At 38.8% G+C, this 25,603-nt stretch overlaps 1 protein-coding gene across 2 annotated transcripts in view; it reads left to right on the top strand.

Annotated features, from left to right (window-relative positions):
- Positions 1–25,603, top strand: part of lcor (ligand dependent nuclear receptor corepressor) — a 99,092-nt gene that overhangs the window by 22,175 nt on the left and 51,314 nt on the right. For both annotated transcript variants that reach the window (XM_046048070.1, XM_046048078.1), the window contains exon 2: positions 20,205–20,270. In XM_046048070.1, the coding sequence (XP_045904026.1) occupies positions 20,205–20,270 (66 nt within the window). The remainder of the gene's footprint in view (positions 1–20,204; positions 20,271–25,603) is intronic.

Genomic DNA, 25,603 nt, shown 5'->3' with positions numbered 1-25,603 from the left:
CATGCATGCTTAAATATAGTCAATCAGTCAGTCAGCGTGGGGCCTCAGTAAAAGCCTTCACCATGTGTTTATGGAGAGAGGGGGGAGAAGATGGAAAGAGTTTCACAGCAGGGCAGTTTCTCTTTTGGCTCGTTGAGGATCATGGCTCCAACAGATCCTTTGTGTCTAATTAAAGAAAGAGGCAGCCCTCTTCCTTTTCCAAATCTGATATCATGTAATTGTATCTTAACTCTTTAGTTTGTCCAAGTGACACCTAAATGGTGACGATGGCTGTGTAGTAGGAGCCAGTGAATGACTGTGCTGCTAAAATACCAATATTTTATGTTTACTGATGTTGTGACATACGTTCATTTATGCAACTCTTCTTTTCTAATTCAGTGGCAAAGTAATGTGATGTTTGTGCAGTGACAGTGTTAGTATTAGTGCTTTCAACACTATTGTGCCAGGTTCACGTCCCATCTCATAGTAGTTGTCAGTGTTTTTATAATTCAAACTATGATCACAATTTTTCTAGTCTTAAATAACATATTCAGTGCCTGATCCTCTTCGTACCATAACTATGATTTAGTTGTCATGTGCAGATATTGTAGGAATATCAAGTGAAAAATGTTTTATAGACATGTAAAATATGATGGTCTCTATTATTGCTCCATCTTTAGCTATTAACCCAAATCATACTCACAAGATTAATAGCTAATGAAAGTAATTGCTGCATTTACTGATTCTAGCTTTTCAAATAAGAGAAGAGATTTTGCTTGTTTAAATATCACCCTGTAGGAAATCTTAATGGGCATTTTTCACAATTTTATGGCTCAAATAATAAATTCATTAAAGGCAAAAATAGTAGTGTTTTGTTTTTGTTACTGCAGTGATCATTCCAGCTTCAAACTATGAACTATGAATTCAAATTCACTTCATTCACCTTTAAAATAACAAATAAAAAAAATAAAAAATAATAATATATAATGCATTTCTATAGTAACAAAAAATTACAAATGGTAATGTTACTGGATGTGATGGAAAGGTTTTTTCAGAGCTGAAAGAATAATTGATGAATGATTTCAGTAATTTTTTTCAGTAATGATTTCTAGAAACACAGGAGATTCTGTCAGCACAATGAATGTTTTCATTCATTGTGCTGACAGAATCTCCTGTCTTTCATATCATAGTAAACTGAATATGTTTGAGTTTTGGACTCTCGGTCAGAAAAAAGAAGCAATTTGAATATCTAATCTTGGGCTTTAGCAATCACTATTTTCAGACGCTTTATAGACTAAATCATCAATTGATTAGCTGCAGGAAGAGAGATAAATGGGAGTTTAGGTGAAGAGATGAAAATGAAGAGGAGGCGAGACAAATTAAAGGGGGGAGGGGGTAATTAAAGAAAATGAATGAATAACAGGAAATAAAAGGCGTATTACTGAGAGGGAGTGATGAAAAGGTATAAACAGTGTTATGTATTGCCTTCAGTCCATCCTCCCCTCAGTACGCTGTGCTCTCTTTAACCTTCACACGTACATTTAGCTCTACAATGATCACATAAGCCCTCTGTGTGTGACTATATGTATGTGTGGAGCCCTCTTGCTTTCTTTTGTCTCATCCGACATCTAAATCTCATAAGGAATTTACCCACGTGCCCCAGCGGGTCAAAAGGTGAGGAGAGAGGGGGCCAGCTAAAGAGGTTTAGTCTGCTATCAACCTTTAAACCCAACAGCCAGCGGGACAAAAAACACCAAAAACAATGTGCAAATTTTCAAAAATAAATAATGCAAAAAATATGAGTAGCTTTATAGGCTACAATACATCAATTAAGAGAGGAGAGAGAGATGCAAGTGAAGGAAACACATGGATGGAGTGGTTGTCCTGTTGGCCCAGTAAGCTAATGGCAGCCACACACTACACAATAACGCAGTACAATAGGAGATGCAGCGCTGTAGTTTCTTGCCTGGAAGGGGTAATTGTGTTTTTACTGAACTATGAAGCTCAGACAGAAGGTTCACACATGAGCCCGGTTTGGTTGTGAGGGATGTTGATAACCTGCTGTGTCACCGAAACAAAATGATTTTGTTTGGTTGTTTTGTGCCACAGCTCTGATTTCTGTGAGTTTTCTTTGGTTCAAACAAATGTGAAAACAAATCTTTTCCTCTCTGTTTGGCGCTCCGTTCCCACAAGCCTGTGTTTCCACTCCTGTAAATGGTTATGTGTGAAAACGGTCTCCTGTGTGGATCAATCTGAATAGTCGTTTTAGTGTGGACAAATAAAAATAAGGTCTTCAGAAATATAGTAAAAGCCTGCTCAGTATCTTTGGGCAGTGGGTATCAGCTAAAGAAGCACTAAAGTATTAGCACCAATATGTACTTAAAGTACCAAAAGTACTCATTAAGCAGAATGGTCCTTTTCGAATACTGAATACTATATTATTTGATTATAATTATAATGCATTAATGTGTCAGTCACTTACAGCTGGTATACGTGGGGCTAATTTGAATTACTTTAGATACTGCTGGGTGCTTGTGAATTTCCCCCAGGGATCATTAAATCTTATCATAACTAATAATAATAATAATAATAATAATAATAATACATCATGTGTAAACCTATTTTGAATTACTAATCTGAATCTGCAAGTAACTAGTAACTAAAGTTATCAGATACATTTAAAAGAGTAAAATGTGTCTGCTTCAGATAAATACTAAAATATTAATTTGTATAAATAAATAATCTATTTTTATATCTCTGCTGTCAGCTTACTGATCGACAGCCTTTGTTGCAATTGGTTAAGAGGTAGCATTAACGGTCTGAGCCACAGTAACAGACGCTTACCATCTTTGATGGCATCTACCACTTGCAGTTTGAATGCACTTATTGAAAGTTGCATTTTATAAAAGCTTCTGTCTAATGAATGTAATGTTCAAAAGAAAAAGAAAACTTTGTGAATGAGAACAAGTAAATTCTATGGGTTTTTTTTTTTTACACTGAAATAAAATAAGGTTTTGTAAGCAGAGGTTTAACCCACTGAGATCAGTAATAACTGAGCCGTGTCTGTCTGTATCCTTCACCTCCACTTCTGACTAGATGGTGGAATTCATAAAGGCTGTTTTCACTACTGAAGGATAAAAAGGAAGTTATTTATTGTTTTGAGTTTCAGCAGGGACAGAAAACCTTCAGAAAGCCATATGAAAATGCGAGCATTGACAGAATGCCTATTGACGTAAAAACGAGTCAAACTTATGCCTCTTTGTGTAGACATGGACATTGTGAAACATTGTGGTGTACCTGGATTTACCAGTGCTAAAGGTTTGCAATACTCACTCGAAGTTCTTCTTTTTAAACACTTCACATTGGTGAGACTGGCAAAAAACTGTATATAGATAAAAGCCTAGTGACACACATCCTGCAGCTGCTTCACTGTAAAATGTACGGACTTCTCTTCACTGAGAGGAACGGCTGAGCGATATACAGAACAAAAAACCATGTTGCAATTACTTTCACAGATATTGCGATTGTGTAATGAGTCATGATATAAGTTTCATGTTCACTGAAAAATATATAAAAATGGTGGCAATCTGATTTTTTGCTCAGGTCTGTACCAAACAAACTGTTTTACGCACTTTATGAAATAATTGTGTTTTCTGCGGTTCTGATATTGTATTTGGCCACATCGCATATTGAAATTAAGCAACTGATATATCTTGCTCTAATTCATCAGCGATGCTTTGCATGTATGAGGCAATTTTCTAGCCCACATTAATTCATGAATTCATATGTAGCCTACCAAAAGAATTCTTAAAAAAAATTCAGAACAATAATAAGATGCAGGCAGTGAGATTAACCATGATCACAGCTGCCCCGGACGGCAGATGCCACACATCTGTCCACTCAGCTCTGCTCTGCCGTAAAAAAAAACAACCCGCATTTATTCTGCTCTTAGTGGAAAACCTTCAAACAACTCCTCTGGCTTTACTCACTGCCATTAAAAGCTTAAAAAAACACCCAAACCCTCAACTACTGTGTTTTGACAGGGGGGTGGAGCTGGGGTGATAGGTGGCCGCAGTCCAGCCTTCACAAATTGGATTTTCTGCTGTCCAGTAGCTCAGCTGTTCACTAAGCATGATGTCACTCCATGTGTCTCTCTCCCTCCCTGTATCTCTCTCCCTACGCTCAGAGCGAGTTTTAATTCAAGTGACATCTAGGTCAAGTAGGGGCCAGTTGAGATTGTTTAGAGCAGCAATGCTGCCTGATGCTTCTGCTGCTAAAAACAAAACAAGTAGTGTGTTTTTTGCACGGCACGTGTGTGGTTGTATGTGTGTCAGGCTTGTGTGCTCAAGCGGTAGATCTTTATTCAGTTGCGCATGTGATGGTACAGTGAGTCACTGAATCTCATTAGATGTCTAAGCTGTAACTGTAACACTGACAGACAGACACAAACACAGTGTTAACTGAATCCTTCTTGGTGAACTTATCGAAATTGAATTGAATCCCCTACAGGGTCAGTAGTTCAAATTACTCCTGGACAGCACCTGCCTTTCATGACCATTACATTACATTGATTTAATATTTGGAAGACATTTAATCAGTCGTACGTTTGTCTTTGTTGCATTCTTCATGACATTCCTGTCTGTCTGTTCTGTGTTCAGCTCAGCTCATACATGTGAGAGATCCTAACCATAAGCAGACTTGTGACCAATGTCAGGGAAAGATCTGTGTGTGGAAACTAAAACTCTTCCCCTTATCAGAAACTTGTTGTTGTGTTCTTGAGGCAAAACAATAGGAGCCGTTTGGTAGCCACGAGTAGAAAACTGTGGAAGTACTGTGCATCTCACAAGTGTATTTTGTTTGTTTTTAACAAAATGCTAAATGCGGACTGGAAAAAATAAATGAATTTAAAAAGACTCTATTTTACAGCCTGGCCAAATGTCAGATTACAAGGCATCCTCTGGGCAAATTTAACATTTTTGCCTGTGGAAGAAGGGCTGATGTAGTGTCAGTAATGCAAACGGCTCATCCTCTGGAGAACATTATTTTTGGCTTGATAGTGGTACTGAAGGAAAGGCCAAGGTATCAGTAGGCATCATCATCTGGCCAGCAGATTTCATAAAAATCTGCCCTTCTCTGTTACCCACCACTGTAGCCTTATTGTGAGCCAGGAAAAGGTATGGCAGGGGATTATATCTGGGACCTTTCATATATAAGGTGATGACCTGTAACACAGTCACATGATCACTTTGACACAGTCTGTCTGCTGTCCTCTTTCCTAAGCACCGCAGTGTAGTTTTTATATTGATGGAGTCCAAATTAGACTCAGGTTAGTGAGAACTAACTGCTGATTGGCCACATAATTACACTGAAGTTGTGAATACCTGCGGCACACAGCAGCACACAAGCCAACTTCAGTTTAGCTAACGAGATTAGATGTCAGCCTCATTTGCTTTCTCATGTGATAGTAGAATGGCTAATTTTACTTTTTTTTTTGTTACACAGTGGAGATGTTATGCTTTACTTTTTTGGAAAAAATGGTAATTTATATCTTCAACTCCCCACATCCCTTTGCAAACAACTAGATAATAATTGCCAGTGGAAGATTGGGCTCGTAGGCTCCATGATAGGAGATAATGAAGCAGACAAAGGATTTGGTTTCACATCTCTTTGATACTAACGAGAAGATTCAGCACGTAATTGTTGTGTGCAAACTCTACAGAACTTTACCACAGTGTTGCTTTCAATGCTGAAACTTTGCCACTCGTACTCTTTACACAAAGCTTCCAGACACTGGTGATGAACTAGCATCAACAGCCTGCAGGCCCCTAAAACAATCTAATCTGCTCAGAGGCTAAAGCCCCTTGGTGATCCAGATTACCTTTGTGCAAACATGTCTCTGTGAAACTGATGCACGCTATACATGCTTTCTAACAGACTGAAAAGGTGCCATTAAAACAAAGTCTCAGTTCACCCAAATTCACCACAAAACACTTTTTCTGACCTACCTCTAGCAACGCAGATAGTTTTGGTCTTATTTGTCCAGGTTCTGGGATATGTCTCTGAGATTTCTGATGCTACTGCAGTACAATGGAGGCAAATGGCATTTACAGCACTGATTCAAGAGCAAAGTCTGATTTGTTTCCATCAGTGTTTGCAGTGTTTGCAATCAGTGTTCCATATGTTGCATTAAAGAGTTCACAAGAATTGCTTTTAAAAAATAATGCTTGTTGTCATCTTGTAGAGGTCTTCACAAATCCAAAATGTTGGACCTGATCCAAAACAAACTTGTGATAAATATACAGTATCCAAATCTGACATGCTTAAATTAATTTAAAAAAAGGACCTGATTTGAGAGGAACCAGAGGAGAGTCAGTTCCAGATCCAGACAGACCTGGGAAAAATTCAGCCTGCAAAACTACTCAAAGGAGAGAGAACACCAACATTGGCAGCAGCAGCTGAGGTTGAGAAAGAGCAGCAATATGTGATTTTTATTTCACTTGACAGTTCACACAATGATTAGTGCCACATGATTAGCCCCGATTGATAGTTCACCCTGATCAATACAGGTAGAGAATGTTCTTGAAATTTCTAATGGAGTTTTTTTAAAAAGATTTTTCAAAAACAAAATTCCATTCCCCTTTAGTGTATTGGGCCAGAGGTAGATATCTTAGACAGAAATCTCAAAGCCTGGTCAAATACAGCTAAAAACTGTTTTGCAAGACCCGATACCATGATGGGTACATGTGAAAATATGTTGGGTTTTTTTTTACAGTTTGGGTGAAGTGACCCTGAAATTCTCCTAAGTGCTTGAAATAATGAAAAAGATCTCAACCTATTCAGTGAACTGTGCTGCCCATCAATTAAAGAAAATTGCACAAGCCATAGTTATTTTCTGATGTTCAGTTTGAACGAGTCGTTTGAGGCCTGTCTCCACCGGTTGCTATGCCAATTCATGGGGGTAGCCAGGGAGCTAGTGAGTGATCTTTGCTGCTTTCTCCCGTTCTTATGGCACATAAGACACGATAAGTTCCACAAGGCTGTTCTCTTTCTGTGAAGGCTCTGCTTCTGCTTGTGTTCAACAAAACCAGTAAAGAACTCCCTTTTGGAAGCTGTTGTGTCCAAAAGGCAGTCTCAAATTTTGGGCATCAGGTGAATAAGCACGCCGATCTAGCTTAAACCTGCAGCTGTGCCAAGGTTGGTCTTTTCTGTCAACTGGAGGTTTATTGGCGTCCATTAGTAGGGGCGACAATGTCAATCAAAACATTAAAAAAGGAGAAAACTTCAAGGCCAGAAGGATGACCGTGTGTGACCCTTGCTTTATGTTTCCAGTGAATTGCAAATTACTGCCCTTTAGAAATGATAAAGTATTGAGTGCTTGTTGGGCGCCCCCGTTGCATTGAAGCACGATGGTCTTTAAAAGGCAAGGTCTCTGTCTCAGTAACAGTTTAAAACCTTTTCTTTCTTTTACATTCTTCTTCCCACTAGCTGCAAGCTAATATATTAGATTCTTTTCATTCCCGTTGTGAATACTTGGTTATTCTGCCTGAAAATAAAGAGGTTGATGAGCAAGAAAAATGTTACCCTGCTCTCTAGGCATCACAAAACTGTCTGAGAGTCGTTTAGCATATTGTTTTATTGTCTGCTCCCTACAACATTCATTTTCCATATTTCTATCCTTTTATTTTTTACTCCTTTTTTTGGGACCTTGTAGTGGAATGAAAGACCTATACAGTCATGTAGAATGGAACATGTATTGGCCATAGAAGGGAGAGACTCGCCTTTTTCATGGGGAAGGCGGCAAAGATGCACATTTTAAATGTGAGCAGTGGACCAAAGGTCCAAAGTACTTCAGAAACTAATAAAAATATAATTACTTTTTAAAAGAAAGCAGAATGGAAGATCCAGAAGGGTATACTGAGGTTTTCATAATTATTAAAGCTTTTAGTAGGTCATTTGAAAAATTCCTACAGGAGGCCATAGTAAACAGAACCGAGACATTGACCCTTTCACACTGCTTGTCTAGTGAATTCAATCACAGTTAATGACCTTTTTTTTTTTATATAACAAAGTGCTTTGCACAGCAAGGACGTGTAAGACAGAGCGAACACAGTGACTGAAAGGTATGAGCTTAGACCTTGTATGCATATGTGAATATAAACAACTTTCATAATGTGGTAGTAAAGATTTTGTGATTTTGTGAGATTTCTCACTCAAAAGTTACGTTTTTCCTTCCAAACAGAGCAGAAAACACCAATTTCAGTCTTTAATCAATCAAACACACCAAACAATCTCTGGTTCCAGCTAACAAAATGTGAATATTTGCAGTTTCCTAAGTATACTATTATTTTAAATGCAACATGTTTTGGGACTGTTGGATAGATTAAACAAGTAATTTTAAGATGTCACCTTAGACTCTGGGAAACTGTGTGGCATTTGTAGACATTTTAAGTTTACAATTATAAAAATATTTGAAATGTATCAATAATGAATATAATCATTGGTTGCAGGTCAAATTCAAACCTGCCAATATTTTCTGCAAAACTTAATATTTGTTGGAGTAATTGATAAGGGGTCACCTTGATGTGTAATGTTTAATAATATTGACATTGGTTGAATGACTCTGAGCCTTGAGTGATAGATAGATGTGATTTGCTTGATTTTTACTCTTCTCCTTTGATCCTGCGGACCCAGATTTTGTTATCATAAAAACAATCAGCAATCATTTCTCGCTGCACCATTCTCAGTAAATTCAGTTGTGCACGAAAAAAAGCCAAAGATGACAGTTGCTTGGGTGATACAAGAAACATCACATCTATCACCAGCCATACTGGCTTTTGTGACTTGTTTTGCCCAGTCCAAAGCACAACTGACCACTAACCGGTGCGAAAAAACCCTGATCTACCTGATTTACACCTCACACCATTGACACATGAAATATAATTGCTTGAATGTACAATTTGTGTGAAAGATGCAGGTTTTTCTCATAAACTGTAACTCTGCTCTACTCTATGCAAATTGCTCAAAATAAAACCAGCATGTGTTTTAGTTCTCTCGATGTGACTTGATGACTCTGCCATATGTTGCAAATAAATGTTACTCCCATGTGGTAACACACTTCAGGTGTGAGGATACAAAAATAGAAGAAAATTAAGACAAGTATTGTAGCTGATAACTGAGGAACTGAAATCTGTTCTTGGGTGAAAATCTTTATGTTCTTGGCATTTCTGGCATCTTGACAGGTGAAAGCATAAAGTTAATTTGCTGACACTGACAGTATGTTCTCAGGGCTCAGTGGCAGATGGTGGAGAACCGCTGGTCCAGATGGTGCCAGTGCACCCGGACTCGCCTCAAGCACTGGCTCTGTGGTTTGGAAGCAACTGTTTAGATAGGGTCAGCTAAAGGTGGGGTATAAGATTCATGACAAATACCATGATATATAGATGAGCGAACAACAACACAGCATGTAATTAAGTTAGCTAAAGTTTTGGGTTTACAGACTGTGGCTACAGGTGCTGCTGTGAAGCTAACATGCAGAGAGGACGCGACGGTCCCAGAGCCAGCACAGCAGGTCCAGAAATCGATACTCACAGCTTTTCAGCTACTATAGATAACATCACAACAACAGCATATCTTGGCAAACTATAAAGCAATCCAAATGTCTAATAGCTTTGAGTGGCTCAGTCAGAGCCAGGGGCTGTGTACAAGCACCAGATTCTTTATCAGCGCTGAAGCTTACTCCAATGGTGCAATCAGACCTGCGGTAGGGTTTCTCTAGGCACAAACTGATCATGTGGAAGGGAATCAAGGCTTGTAAACAAAAGTCACATGGCCCAGTTGTAGCTGCTTTGCTGGACAGATGTTTAGTTGCATGTCATCTTGCCAAGTTTAGATTTTTGGCAGCAGAGGGGAGTCAAAACAAATCACATTTCCAGCCCCTTTATCTTTAAATAAGCATGACGGAATTGGAGATGTACATCATATTATCAGGCGAATTTAAGTTACGTATTTTTTTTTTAAAAACACACTCAAAGAAATAATGTATTTCAACTGTGTTTTTTATTAAAACAAACTTATGAAATAATGAATAAAATCCCCCATGACCCTATCTGCACGCGAAGCTGCTTTAAAGGGGTCTTGATCCAAACTTCTGATTAGATTGCATCTCAATTTACTTAGAAAATGACAAATTCATATTTGTATGCAACTCCGTGCTGTTATTTATCCAGAGATGTCACCTCAACGCTCAAACACTACAGAGCTGAAATAAACTACTGGGGGTGAAGGCACCGAGACTTTCCAGGTTTTCTCAGTTCAGTATCAGTCCAGTCTGTATTCCTCAGCCATACCTCTGGTATTTTGCTCCATCTCAACCCTGTTGTTTACCACTTTAACAGGCAAGTTAATTGGCAGAAAATAAAAGAATACACCAATTACCACTCCCATTCTTTAATACCACACTAATCACCACCATCCCCCTGCCTCCACCTGATGTCCTCATTCATTTCTGTATATACATAATCTCCCCCACCTCTTCATAATTGTTTTCAATTCGTTTCTCGTTAGCACTTTCATACGCCTGCACCTCCTTCTACACTTGTTTTTTTCTCTCCATCTAACGGAACACAGAGAAAGAGAGAGAACATCAAAAACAGAAGGTGGAGAATGAGAACGAATTGCACATTTGTGTTGAATAAATAAATGAAGCAGAGGAAGCAAAATCTGCACAAGAAGACCAGAATCCATAGGGCCAGTGCAGAAAGGTAATACTCATATACTGAAATATTTTCCAGGTGTCGTCACCGGGAACGGAGCACAGAGGACGAAAGGAAACACAGAGACCATCTTCATTCTCCTTCCTGCTCTCCACCACATAATGAAATAATTAGATAATTAGACGAGTAATTGAACTGGTTCTTTTTTTCCCGCTGTGACGTCTGCTTGGCTGCAGAGATGAGAAAAGAGAAGGGAAAAAAGGAGCATAGATTTGGAGCAACACCACACCCATCTGAGTCCAAGCCCGCCCCAGTGCATTATGGGGAAACAGGGACCCAATCTGCCATGAACAATTGTTTGAATTCTCAAAATTAGCCTTTCAGATACGCTTCTGTGTGTGTATGTAGGAGAGGAAAGTGATTCGTTGCACACATGCAGTCATCTGTTTGATGTTAGGGGGTGATTCGTCAACCAATCAGAGAGCTCAACCTATTTTTTTTTTCCTCCTTTCCTTCCCCAAGCCATGACCTTGTTCAAATGTTGAAAGTGTAACTGGCTCAATGCCATGGCAACATAATGTAAAACCTCCAAATCCACTGTTTGATGTGTCGTGTGTATTTTTGGGCTGATTCACCTTCTTGTGAGACACCGCCCAATTTTGATTGCGTTCACAGTGTTGCTGCTCCGTTAACAAGCGTGTGTGTGTGTGTGTTCGATGGTGGTGCGTTAGTCACAGAAATAGCTGCCAGTGCACATCAGCCTCCTTTGAGCTCATCACCGGATACTTCAGAGAGAGAGAGATGAGATGAGATTAGGGATTTGGTTTGCAGAGAAGCAGTTAGATTGAATAGACACACTGCGTGTGTGTGTGTGTGTGTGTGTGTGTGCGCGTGTGTTCCCTGCAGTTTGTTTGAGGCTCTGTGTTTTACCACGCCTTTGGCCAATCATGCACATACAGTATTTGCTTTATTCATTATTTACTTCTCCTTCCCCAGGACACGCATATACATAAGTACATATACACACTGCTGCTCACACTACGCCAGAGGTGGTTGTGATTCTTAGTAAACAAGCTTTTATATTTGTATTTGTTCTCGCAAAAATGGTTCAGCAATTCCATTGAAGTTTTAAACATTTCACTTGTTTAATGACTTCTAACTTTCCAAGAATTTGGATTTGTGTCATACAATTCATCACAATACACACAGGCTTATGATCTAAAACGAATTAAATGAAAAGTGAGGTGATATTTTGATGACTTTTTTATTGATAAAAATTTTATTGCATGCCACAAAGCTATGAATCACTCAGAGAGTTACTACTAAATTTGTTGTTTTAATAATAGAAATGTTTAAAAATGTTAGAAATGTTTAATCTGCAGTGCCATCTACCCTGTGCCCCCCCACAACTTCGCCTTTGTCCATTGATGACACAACATTTTCTATAACGTCGCACGTAGCTGTGTCTGAAGTGATTTAGTGCTGAATCTAAATTGCATTGAGTACGAGGGAGTGAGTTATTGCTAAAATGGCAAATGATGTCTTTAACAACCCGTTTTTACATTGCTTTTTGATGGGTACGATTTTGATGGGTCTGTAGTTGGAAGTCATTAATAAATGAAGACACTGAGAACTGCCATAACTGAATTAACACAACAATTACAAAATCAGCAGGAAAGATTGCTTGCTTACGAGTAAGCGACATTACGCTATGGACACTTTGTTAGTTCATATCATACTATTGCCAAAGAAAATACTTGTGTGTGAATATCTAGGTGTCTATTAAAAACTATAGATTGGAACTCTGTCTTTTAATTAAAAACAATCCTGTCTCTCATCTCTCATTGAGCTCTCCATATATATATATATATATATATATATATATATATATATATATATATATATTCTCAACATCTTTTATTTCTACTAGCTTGTGTTAGCATTTTGTTTATGTGTTTAATACAAAGCAGATTGGTGGAATAGTGGAACCCAAATCACAGTAAATATGGAGTGGGAAAGTGGGGAAAAAATGGTCCACCAGTAAATGCCTGTTTTTGTGTTTAGTGTTTGCTGATTTGAAGTACCGGAGTCGATAATATGTTTTGATGTGTGGAGGTTATAATCAGGGTCAACGTGCAAAGACTTATACATAATAGTGATTTTTTAAATTTCTTTTTATTTTAAGAAAGCAGCCTCTTTGGAAATGGTTGCCGCTAATTGGAGCTAATTAGGAGTGCAAAGATCATAAAGATCAAAGAGGTTTATTGCACCATTGATTTTTAGGGCTTCTTGCATCTTGGATAAAACATTTTCACCAGAACTGTAGTCCACAATCTTTATTTATTTTTTACTTCTTAGTAAAAAATTGTGAAGATTGAGTTTCTGTAAATGGCAATCTTTTTTTTTTTCTGGTCAGCCATTGTAGCTGTCTCTGGTTTGCCTTTATAACCTTCCAATTATTTTACTCTACTGATACCTTCAAACCAAAGTAACACACTGTTTCAGCTCCCTCTTCCTCCTTACGACTTAAAGCTTTTGGTATTTTTTCCCCATCAAAATGGACTAGAAGAGTTCCAGTGCTTCTAACCCTGTGTTTTTGGAAATAACCCTGAAGAGAAAGGTGTGAACAGGCACAAAGAAGTTTTTTTAAGAGTTTTAAAATGAAAACGATCTCCATCCACACCAGTTTTAGCTGCGTATCAGAGTTGATCTCCGTCTATATTAAAATGACTATAAACGCACATCGAGTGGCCATTGACATACACTGGCATGCGCGTGCCGGTGTAAACATGAAGCAGATGATTTGGCAAAAGAATAAAGAAATACAGACAAAGAACCACGTCAGATTTTTTTTGGCATGGACCAATAACGAGCTGGGACTGTTACTGAATGTAACACGGGAGTTAAAAGCGACTGTGGCAGCTGAAGACAGAGTGGAAGTCGTTGCAAAATATAAGTGTAGGCTGTAAGTGTTATTTGGACAGTACAAAATATTGTAAAATTAAAAACTCTGTCGGCATTGTGTTTCTGCTTTGAATGACTTATAAGACCCAATCAGAGAACCAAACGTGAGTGTCTACGTTATCGTTTTTAAAGTCCTCCGTTTTTGCCCGACTGCACTAAAACGCTACCCAGAGTTTTAAAACAAAAAACGGGGTCAGCAGCGTTTTCAAACTTCTCCATTTTAGGTCTTCGTTTTCGCTGTTTTAGTCTGGATGGGAGGTGCAAACGTAGCTAAAGGTCTCTGTTTTAAAACGAAAACGCAGTATGGGGGCCTTAAATGCAATGACCACAAACAGCATCAGGTCTGAGGTGTTACGTTTACTTGGCTTGTTGATTCTCCCTATCTGTCTCCTACATTTTGTCTCACTTCCTTTTCCTGTTCCCTTAAAGCCAGACCCCTGTTATGGTTAATTATGTATTGATTTGATCAGGGCCAGGTGAGGGGCCCTGTTCTAAGGGCTTTGGTCATGCTAAATTATTAATGCTCATGCAGTACTATATATAGCTTAGGTCCAGTGGTCTCAAATGCTCTGTTCTCCTTCTTTGCCTCCATGTTTTCCTTTCCCTCTCCCCTTCCTGTTCATGTGCAGATTAAGTCTAGCTCACACTACACGATTTTAAGCCCGATTTGCCGCTCGGTGAGCTCGGCGACCATCAGGCTGTGATCAGGGGTAAATCGGCAATCGATCGGCAGTCACCAGCACGCATCAAAATGCCTCCCTGATGCATCACTGACACATCGCCGACGCCAGCCAGATATCTAGCATGCCAAATATCCAGAGGAGTCAGCTGACTCGATATCCACATCCAGCCAATGAGAGCAGGCAGCTACTTTTTCTCTACAAAACACTTTTTACTCACCTCCAGCTCTCTCTGTTGCTCAGACAATCCCTGCTACCTGCATGTGCTGATCCATTCTTTCACCCATATTTTCGTCTTTATAATTGCTATCTTTATAAAAAAACAAACAGCTGTTTCATGTGTAGGTTCGCGTCATTTCCCGTTTCACATTTCACGTGTGTTTTCTTGACAAAACGTGGTTTGGAGACCAGCGTCGGGTGACACAGCCGCTGTCAGCTCGTGTAGTGTGTGACCGCCTGTCACCGATCAGTCACGTAGTGTGAACGCCACAATGACTTCAAGACTCCCGTCACAAGACGGCAAGTTGTGTAGTGTGAACGGCACGGCCATCGGCCCACGCTGAGTTAAAGTCATGTAGTCTGCACGCGCCATTAATCGCGACTCTTCCTTCAGAGTTGAGTTCCTTTCCACGGCTGTTGGAAGTAGAGAGATGCTGTTTCTTCACATGCTCGCATGTGGGTGTGTGCTTTGATTTGACAAGCATACCCTGAATTAATTGTGGAGCAGCTCAGCTGCTCTTAACTGACAGCAGAGAACATGTCCAGCAGCACTGGGAGCGTTTTGTTTTTTGCTCTTTCATGTTTTGATATAGTACTTGCTGGAAATCCTTGTTGCTATGTCCACACTGAGGCTGAAAATCTAGCATTGCTAATGGGTCTTCTTCTTTTTCATCTTGCACAGTCCACAGCTAGTATGTTTGGTCTCTGCAGGAGCCCAGCTGATAAATTGGTCTGGCCGATATTTGTATTTATGGTACCCAGCAACTAATCTCAGTCCCACCCCCCTGACATTTAGGTCTTTGTTCCAGTGTTCCTCTATCTTCCCCCTGACTTAATATTTCAGCTGTTTAAATAACTAGATCCTAGACTCGACTAGATACAACTGGTAGCCATCCACAATTTATAGAATAAGCTGTAGCTCTGTGTATACTTGCATACTTGTTTGCAGTGAAACATGGGGTGATGGAGGAGGGGGTGAGTGATGTTGCCTCATAATTTTGTAATTCCATAGATTTTTCAGAGATTTTTTTGGAGGGGTGTCTAGAATAATAGGGTTTTCTTGAACTACAGAATTAGACCAGATCAGTTGATAATGTATTATGTATTAACTCAAAAAAGTGTTTAGCATTTAGTGTTTAGCAAGATTTAAAAACCCAAAAATAACAGTATCATCCTTGTCTGTTGTCTAGATGTATTTTCTGAATACTATTGTTAGATAGTATAAGAGAGTGATTTGATCATTCACAATGAGATTAACCTTTGGAGAACATATTTGTATTTCCCAAAATGTGTGATTCTGGATTGTAAAAAATAAAATGGATTCTACATTTGGCTGTTGTAACATTTATTGCCTGCAGGTGGTTTGAGTGGCAAATTAAAGAAGCTATGGTATTACTTTCTTTACCTGTAGATGGCGCACATTGACATGTCTGCACATGTAGTTCAGGAATGTTACTTTCTTACTTTTGTAGGTGGTGAAGGTTGGATTAAAAATGCAGGTCTGAAATAGGATAAAATTGGATGGTTTTAGGTGTCCTCAATTCATAAACACATCAGAAAATCCCAATAAATAAATACTATTCAGCTTAAAATGCTACTAACCAGTTATGAGATGAAAGATGTGCTTGGATACTAAATTTGTCAGGCACGTGTGTGTTTACATAATCCGCCTCTGCTTTATTATTTAAATGATGTTTAAATGTCACACACTGAATCTCCATATCATAATTAGCTCCAATCTCCGTCATTGAGTTTTCATTTTACCGTTATTTTTCTGTTGCAGATGTGGATTAGCTTGATTCCCTCCATGAATGTATTTGTGTAGATTTTGTGTGTGTGTGTGTTTGTGAGTCTAAGTTTGTGTCACGCTGCTCTTGGCTGTGCTGCTGAAGCAAAACAAAGTGACACAGTGGAGGTTTCAAAGATTGGGGACCGATCTGTGTTTGTGTGCATGTCTGTGTGCGTGTCTATATTCACGTTCATTTTTGCACAACACTCTGACAGAATCCCAGACGCCATAATGTGTGTGTGTGTGGTCTCTCTCTACCATGTCATGTGTGAACGCTTTTGGGCCCATAGTGTGTTCACTAACTGACCTACATTTCTGGAGGTTTTTGCCTGTGGCTGCTGAGACTTTGTCACTGTTATCTCATCTAGCCAATCACATCCCCTAATCTGATTTGCCCTATCACATCCTCGATCTCATCTGTCCAATCGCGGCCTCTGCCTCGCAGGGAGTCATCCTGTACTTTGCACTGGCCGCAGCTGGAGATGCGTTTGTCACTAACTGTCACTTTAAATATGAAAACACTCTCCATCTTGTGGCCCAAAGAACACGGGGCCCGTGTAACTTTGACATTGAATGCTGATTTCTCACTTTGCAGCGCTGTAACCCTAATTATTTTCCCCTGACTTGAAAGGAGAGCTGCATTTCTGTGCATATTGGCAGTTGGAGAGGATGAAAAAATGAAGCTTTTGAAAATTCTTTGAAGCTTCAGTTTTCTTGTTATCAAAGCTGCCTTTGTAGGCCACATGAATTTTGCATGTGCAGGTTTAAGGGGACTTTGTGGTGAGTGTTGAGGGTTTCCACCATCAGTATACAGTACTACTTATTTGAACAAAAGAGGAAAAAGGATGAGAAAAGAATAATTGTGGCTTCCCGTCAGAGGAGATTTGGTCAATATGACGAATACATGTGTGACAGGTTTAATTTATGCTGATTAACTTTAATGAACTGATTTCTGAAGACTTATTTGTGCAATGTCTGTAGTCCCAAAAGAGAACAACATTACCTTTTTTGTACACAAAACACATATATATTTCTGTGAAATAGCAGATGTCGTCTTGTTTTCAATTTTCTCTTTCAATGTTATTTAAAATAAATCGACTTTTAGCAGCCAGTGATCCACCCACTCAAGCTCCCCACTGCCTTGCTCAGACCCCTCTGTGTTGTTTGTTTGTTTGTTTGTATGTGCGTGCGTGCTTGTGGGCATTCATGTGTCTACCACATCACCACATGATAGGTCTTCCTGGAATTTAAAGGATAACACAGTGTAGATATTTCTGCCGTCAAGCCTCAACAAGCTGAAAAGACTAAGGATTGGTAATGAGGGATTATACACACACACACACACACACACACACACACACACACTCGCGCACATACACTTTTCCCAGGACAATATGACTTAAATGCACCATACTGGCGTTTCTGCATGTCTAAGCTCAGGAATGTGATCATTGATTTGAATAGAGTTTCATACTGAACTGTTAGAAAGTGGCAGCAATGAAAGATGTGTTGAAACTGACAGGGTTGGCACTGGTAGTGACTCCCGTGATTCAATACAATAGTGAGTTTTTGAGACTGTATTTACTGTACATCTGTAATATCGCAAGTTAAATTGGGATTTTGTTCGGTAATTTCGATGTCTATTCAGCATTGGACTATTCTAAGTGCATCTTCTGTGTGTTGATCTATCAGAGCAGACAGCACAGGTGTGTTTCCAGATTTAGTTGGCAGGGTAAAGCAAAACACTGCCTCCTGTCAATAGTGCGCTGACTGAGAAGGATTTGTTGAATTACTGCAGCGTGTGTTTGACCTCGACATGAGTCCGATCTTTGTGCTATAGCCTATAAAAGTCCTTCCATGCTTGTTTTGAATTCCTCCCTAGTCGTTTAATTAACGTCCACAGGATGTGAATGTGCTGTTGCAGCAACGTGCTGTTACTAAAGAAATGACATTTAAGTGTATTCAGACAGTAACAAATTGTTGCAGTCAGTAACAAATATTTCATTCGACGTTGTTGTTCAGCACAGTGGATCTGTAAATGGTAGAGTGGGTAGGCCAATAATTTCCAGTTCCAAAGTTGCTTTGGAAAAAAAAAAAAACCTATGCCAAATGAATATAATTAAATAATCTCTTAACTATGTTGTTTTTTAAATTTTGAGTTTCAGCTTTAATTTAAAGGTGTTTAACTTTGTAGCCATATTTATTCATATACCCAACATCTTAGGGTATTTCAGCGGGAGATTGATCAGATAATTACTAACAAATAACTTCCTGTCCACAAAAGTTGCAGGACTGCGTATACAGAATGCAGTGATTCCTACACTGTTCATCTGATGTCAACATAAACACAACACTAACTAAAGCTGAACATCAGCATTTTGTTCTCATACTCACTGCTTCATTTCAAATCTAGTGTTCTGGAGTGCAGTGCCAACACAATGTAAAACACAACCTGTCCTACCTTTTACAGACTGTGGAGTGTTTTTCTCAAATCTCAGATCCTAAAGTTAGGAGGTCACTTTTTTTTTTTTTTTTTTTTTGGATTCATAACTCATTCGATTTTTTTTTTTTTTTGAGACCTTTAAAGAAAGTGCTACAGTTCTTGAATCTTTGACCTCCTTTGACCCAGTCTGTGGTTTATCAGGCTAGTTTATTCCTGCACTGTAAAGTATGTGGCCTGACAAGTGGCTACACTTGAACTGTGTGTGTGTGTGTGAGTGAGAGAGAGAGTATATGTTCTGCGTTAACCTTTCTACTCCGTACTAAAAATGCGCACACACACACACACACCTACATGTGTCTTTGTCTCTGTTTCTCTCTGTCTGCCTCCATTTCCATTTAATGGAGGAGGTGGAGGTGGGGGTTGTGGGTGGGGGAAGGGGGGTGGTTAGGTTGAAAATTGCAATATGTAGTTGTTTCTCTGTATGTGGTTACCAAGCAACAGCAGAGCGAGGGTATTTACAGTTAATAAAAAGTGAGTGACATTAGCTTGGTGTATTAAAGGTAAAGCGCTCATTTGCCTTAAGAGCTGGAAAGAAAGACGAGGATGTGTGTGTGTGTGTGTGTGTCTTTTGTGCATAGTGACTTACAAATGCTTCACATCCTGTCTGTATAGACGCACATATGTGTGTGTGTGTGTGTGTGTGTGTGTGTGTGTGTTCGTCTGTCTAATGTGTGTAGATGCATAATAAGCGCTTGTTCAGCCTCGTCTTTGAAGATATTTCAGTGTGTTCCTGTTTGTTTCTGTATGTGTGTCCAAAAAGCCATTTCATAGCCTTGTCTATTGTGTATACATGTATTTTTGTGTTTTTGTGCTCTCACATGTGTGTGTCTGTGGGGGGGGGGGGGGGGGGGCTAAAAAGAGCTTCCATGCCTTTGTCTGAATTTATGTACATTTGCGTCTGTGTACACACAATCATGTATTTTACTATTGTTGTCAGTTTTCATAAAATATATGTAAATGTTTATTTATGTCCACTAAATTTATCACAAGGTTTCAAGATTACATTTTGGTTTGTGCTGCTATTTTTATTCATTCAGTTTTATTTGGGGGTTTTTTTGTTGATGTTTAGGTTTTTTGGTGCTGCTGTGTGAGCAGTGGATGCTGTGCATCGGCAAAATCTGTTCTGCAGGAAAACCACATAAATAACAAAATTTATGTTCCTCACCCTTCAGAAGATAAGATAAAATAATGGTTAAAAAAAATAATGTAAATACAGCGTTTTGAAAATAATGCTGGAGTTATTTTAACCTGTCTGACATTTCTTTTTTTTCTTAACAGTTATTGTTTTACACAGTATTTTATCTGCTGTTTTGATGGTAACATGTCAGCTTGCATTAACATCAAATCTCTTTTCACAGGCTTTGAAAGCATCTTGGAAGGCTTGTTTGGGCCGGGAGTAGTCAAAGACATCACCCTTTTCCAAGGTAAACGTGAACAAATAAGCATTCACAAATACAAATTCATACTAATTAAGAACACACTTGGTCAGATTGCAAGTCACAATTTCATGTTCAACAATCTTTCTTTTACAAATCAAAACAGAATTACAGCTGATAAAACAGTAATGACAAGAAACTGCACACGTGAACGAAATAAAACAAACAAATCTGTAAAAAGGTGTGAGTGTTTATCTGTGTTTATTGTGTATACTTATTTATAGTATTGTAAATCCACAGAAAAACAAAAAATATTTCATTTCTTAAAAAACACCTCTGGCAGACACATGTATACATATATACATATATATGGCTTCCTGCAAATGGCCTCTAGGGCATTATTTTCTATTATCATTGTATGGACATTTTGCCTGTAGCTTGTTAGATCAATCATAACCATTATTTAACATGCATGGATACATGTTTTATTTGCAGAAACTCAGCTTCAAATCTAACTTATAACTAAGTATGAGAGCCAGAATGGATGTTGAGTAAATATGCCCAAGTGACAATGAGCAAAAGAGCAGGCTTAGAATGCATAACATTATGATTAATTTATGCAACATCCATGTTTAATTTATGCCAAACTCAGGCTGTAAAAAAACCTGACAGATGGCATTAGCTGATGAAGCTGGTTTCTGGTGATCTCTTTGACTGGTCTCAACTGGGCAGAGTTGTTCTGATTCTAGTTAAGATGCTAAATGAGAATGAGATAGAAACTGGCCTCCTATTGTCTTTTTCTACAGTCGACAGCCAACATCAGCTAATGTGACAGATCAACACCACAGATAGAATTTATGTGAATAATTGTATTCACACAAGTATTTTTACATTAGGATTAGTGTTTAGTTTACCTGCTTTACACTGTAAAAGATGAGGCTGATCAGAGAAAATGACGCTCAGAAGACGAGGATCCAATGCGGAAAAACCTCTTGCTGCTTGAAAGAGACATGAACAGACACAAGGCCTTTCCAAAACTGCTTGCTACTCCCTCTCCCTACATACGCGTTCATGCGAACATTGAGTGCCATCCGAAACCAATGAGGGCTGGGTGGTAGTGGGTTGTTAAACCCTCAAATGCCGAGTCAGCACCGATGCTGGCTTGTTGAAGATGTGTAACACCCTTTGCTACGCGATGGGGGACCTTTCTTTCAATTTGCTTTCCGTGTGACTTCGCCGGTTCACATGTGTTAACTACACTAACATTGTCACGTCACCATTCACAGGTTAACAACGTAGCCCATATGATTTATATTGAAATGTTGTATTTGTGAATGTAACATTTTTCATAATGTCCAATTTAAAGAGGTTCAAATATATAGGCTTTTCTTTTCTTACAATGAATATCAATCTTTTCATAAAAGAATATATGTTTTTTTCGTAAATATATAAAGTCATGTTCGACACGAACACAAAATGAATGACAAATGCTTTCAGTTTCGTTATTGCAAAGAACACACTTTCCTCAACATCAATCCTGAATCTTAATACCACTGTTGTTTATTTGATACACGTATTATAGCAGTGAGTGCAGCGGTAACGCTGGGGAGAGAGGGTAGTTTGTCCGAAAGTTGTCCCTGTATTTAAAACCTACGCGGGTTAGGGTGCTCGATTTGGCCTGGAGGATGACTTTGACCAGAGTTCACTCCGTGTCGGAGCGGAAGTGGCGAGAGTCTAGTTTTGGAAAGGCCCATACACACAACTTTGATATTCCTAGATCCTTACCACTGGTTTTGGACAGATAGACGTCGCCATCCGTACAGCTATGATGCAATTCTGGTTCTCACATGTAGGTTGTTTGGATAAAAGCATCTGCCAAATGAGTAAATGTACATGTAAAGTAATTTCATGTATGTTTGATGTAAAATCATTTTGTGTGTGTGCGGTTTGTGTGTCTGGGTATGTATTTATGTTTTTTAGGCAGCATAGAATTTCAGCATTTCACAGGCCCTGTGAAAAGGAAAAACAACATGCACTCATATACCATACAATATGGTAGAGGTAACCAAAACTGTTATCTGAATCACTGTTTCTGGCGGTGTGGAAGACCTGGGTTAGATTCCAACCACGACAATCGCCAATGTGATGCTGAGCAACACACTTATGTCCTAGTTGCTCCAGAGGCGTGCAACCTCTGACATATATAGTAATTGTAAGTTGCTTTAGATAAAAGCGTCAGCTAAATGAGTAATTATTATTATTATTGTTATTATTATTATTCTCAAAGGATTACTACTTTGATATGGATGTCATGAGAATAAATTTAGCAAAGACCAGTCCCACCTACACACCCAGATTGATCTCTCTCTCCCTCACTCACACAAAAAACTGGGTCAACATGGTGTCGTGGAGTCATGTGACCCCTCCCCCACCAACTTGAGGCATTTTTAGAATATTTCAGACTTGTGTACATAATTTTCACTCATGCATCACACTTACCAACCATAACCACTACTTGCCTAACGATGCCCTAGCTCTAACCTTGACCCCTGACCCATTAGCCTTTTCCCAATTGGGGTCATGGTTTTTATCTCCTTTGTAAAGCAGGCATTGCTTATTTTATATATTATTTTAAACTCACACCACACAAAGACACACTAACAACACTAGATTTCATAAATGTGTAACAACATTAAAGTTACATTTTGTGGCATTTAAACATTCACACATCAATTTTGATTTCCCTCAAAGGGTCCTTATCTTATTCTACATCAGTGATTAGTGATTTCCTACATTTCCCTGAATTCATTGTGGCACTTTTGCACTCGCACACAAACACACACAGAAACTTGACTACTGTGAAAAAGGGGGGTCACGTTAGCAGTGGGACTGGAGCTAATTGGCGCCTTCCCAGGGTTATTGTAAGCAGCACAACCACAGGGTTAAACACACAGCTCACCTTTGACCTTTTCCTTACAGCGAGAGTAAGAGACCGAAAAAGTGAGAGAGAGAGCGAGCGAGAGAGAGATAGTAATAGACTGTCACAGGACTGTGAGCGGAAAGTGGACTGTGATTGGAAAAGCCAGAGATGTGATCTGCTGTATTATAAGGAACAAAGCGTGCATGACCTGCCGTTTATATACACACACATAGGGAAAAATGGGTTCAGATGGAAAATGAATAGTGTGTGACCTAGCAGACCTTGTATGGTTTCTCTTGTGACTTTTAATTACTGCAGAAGTCATCAGTATTCTAAAAAGGACCATATCACTTTTTTTTAGTGGATGTTTCTTAAAAAGCGATTTAAGAGCTACTAAAAATCTTGTTTTTGCTCATCACCAGTGATTTAACTTTACACCTTGAAGCATTATAAGAGTGTATCACCGATGTGTGTGGTCAGAGGTGCAACAGACCCATAGTTTCCCACTAGAGAGGGCAGTGAAACTATGTTTTTCACTGTGGTATTAAGTTACTCTTAACTCCAAATCATATTCTTAATATTTTACTATAACGCATGCAGGACAGCAATTAGTTTTCATTCATTTCTGGGTGGAATGAAAATCAGTTAGCAGGGTCTTAAAACTCACTTTATTGTGAGTGTAATCCTTCACATTGAACATCTAATCTGCATTCATATTTTGCATTGTTACATTATTGTTGCATGGCTATACTTTGTAAGACTGAGGATCTTGTAATTCTCATAATAATTGTCATAATAATTACACTAATGTAGATTTATGCATCTGACAAAAGACTTGATGTTCACAGTGATAGATGACACTGCTCAAGCAAGTTTTATGTTCAGAAAGGAATCGAAATCAATAGCTGCAAAGAACAGTAAAATAAATCCATTAGAAATTCTGAAGTTTGCATAAAGGTTAGCTGTGTTGTAAAGTATACATGTAAAGCTGCTGACCATGTAAACTGCAACGTACATTCATATTTCAACAAACAGTTTATCTGACTATTTAAGTTTCTGGCATCTCATAAATTAGGATTTGTTTGTTGGATGGATTCTTTTTTTCCCTTCTCTCTTTTTGTTTTTTCTTGTTTGTCTTCGAAATTGTGTCTTTCCTCTTCTGGATCAGGAACTAAGGAGGCTGCAGAGGAATTTATTAATGGCAGCATGTTGCATTTTGGCTGGAAATTCTGGAGGCTAAAAGGGCAACAAGAAACACAGACTTAAGGTTTATCCTATCCCATAATAAAAGTATAAATTCCTATATCACACACTCATAACAGGTCTCCAGGTAACGGCGATCCTGTGTGAACAGGGTTGTTGTATTCATTGATATTCAACAAAGCACATCACCAGGATGTTGAGAGTGTTCCACCATCCTCAGGGATGATGAACACTTACAGCTTGGCTTCAGCTGCACTTCTAAGCTGCTGAACAGGTGACACTGTGGAGATAGGAGGTTGTGATGTGACACGTATTGTATGTTCACAGTATACTGTGACCACATTGATTTTGTTCTTGTGTTTCTCTGTTCGTCCTCTCTCTGTGGAGCTGACTCTGCCTTCTTTTTCCTCCTGTCTGTAACCCACTCCTTCTTTCCTTCTCTCCTCAGTGCTTCCTCTCTCTCTCTCTCTGTATATGTCTCTGTCATTCTACTGATGTGGTTTTGGACCAAACTGGGGGATTTTAAAAGAAGTGTAGCACCATGGCAACAGCTCAGCTGTAACCAAGTCGACGGCAGTCTCCTGTCTCTCTCTCTTAGTTCAAAAGGTGATCAAATGCATTTACATTTTGTAAGTATGAAGACTCAAGCATGTATATAATGTGTGTAACACATTACTGACCTGAATTGATTCTCAGTTGACAGTTGGCATCATCTGAATCAATCATAAGCCCACAAGCACAGGATAAATACTGATATGAGCAACCATTGATGACGAATTGTTGATTGCCGAAAATGTTGATTGATTTAAATCTGTAATTATTAAAAAAAAATTTTTTAAACATTCCCTTTTATGTGGTCTCTATAATTTCACGTTTTCTTTTTTAATTATCTTTGTCCTCTTAACTGATAGTGAGTGCACTTGGTTCCACTCTGACATATTGACACACAAACCCAAGACAGGGACGCTACACATGCCCCGTTAGACTGAAGTTAATCTGGACAGGGTCACTTCTAGGTTAATAGGAAATGAGAGGACCCTTGAAGAACTCTTGTAAAATTGTAAAATCTCTCTTAAACTTTAGGTCAAGGTCAAGGTGTCTTTATTAGTACCCGAGGGTAAAATTTTTGTGCAGACAGGAGACTTTCGGCAATCCATACATAAAAACATCAAAACAAACAATAAGCATAGAACATTATAAAATATCCAAAGCCTAAAACTTCTAAAAGGAACATGGCAGTGTGCCTCTACACCACCAC

The sequence above is a fragment of the Micropterus dolomieu genome, linkage group LG01 (assembly GCF_021292245.1).
Source record: "Micropterus dolomieu isolate WLL.071019.BEF.003 ecotype Adirondacks linkage group LG01, ASM2129224v1, whole genome shotgun sequence".
In the NCBI taxonomy this organism is placed as follows: domain Eukaryota; kingdom Metazoa; phylum Chordata; class Actinopteri; order Centrarchiformes; family Centrarchidae; genus Micropterus; species Micropterus dolomieu.
This window is presented reverse-complemented; position numbering and strand designations above follow the sequence as displayed.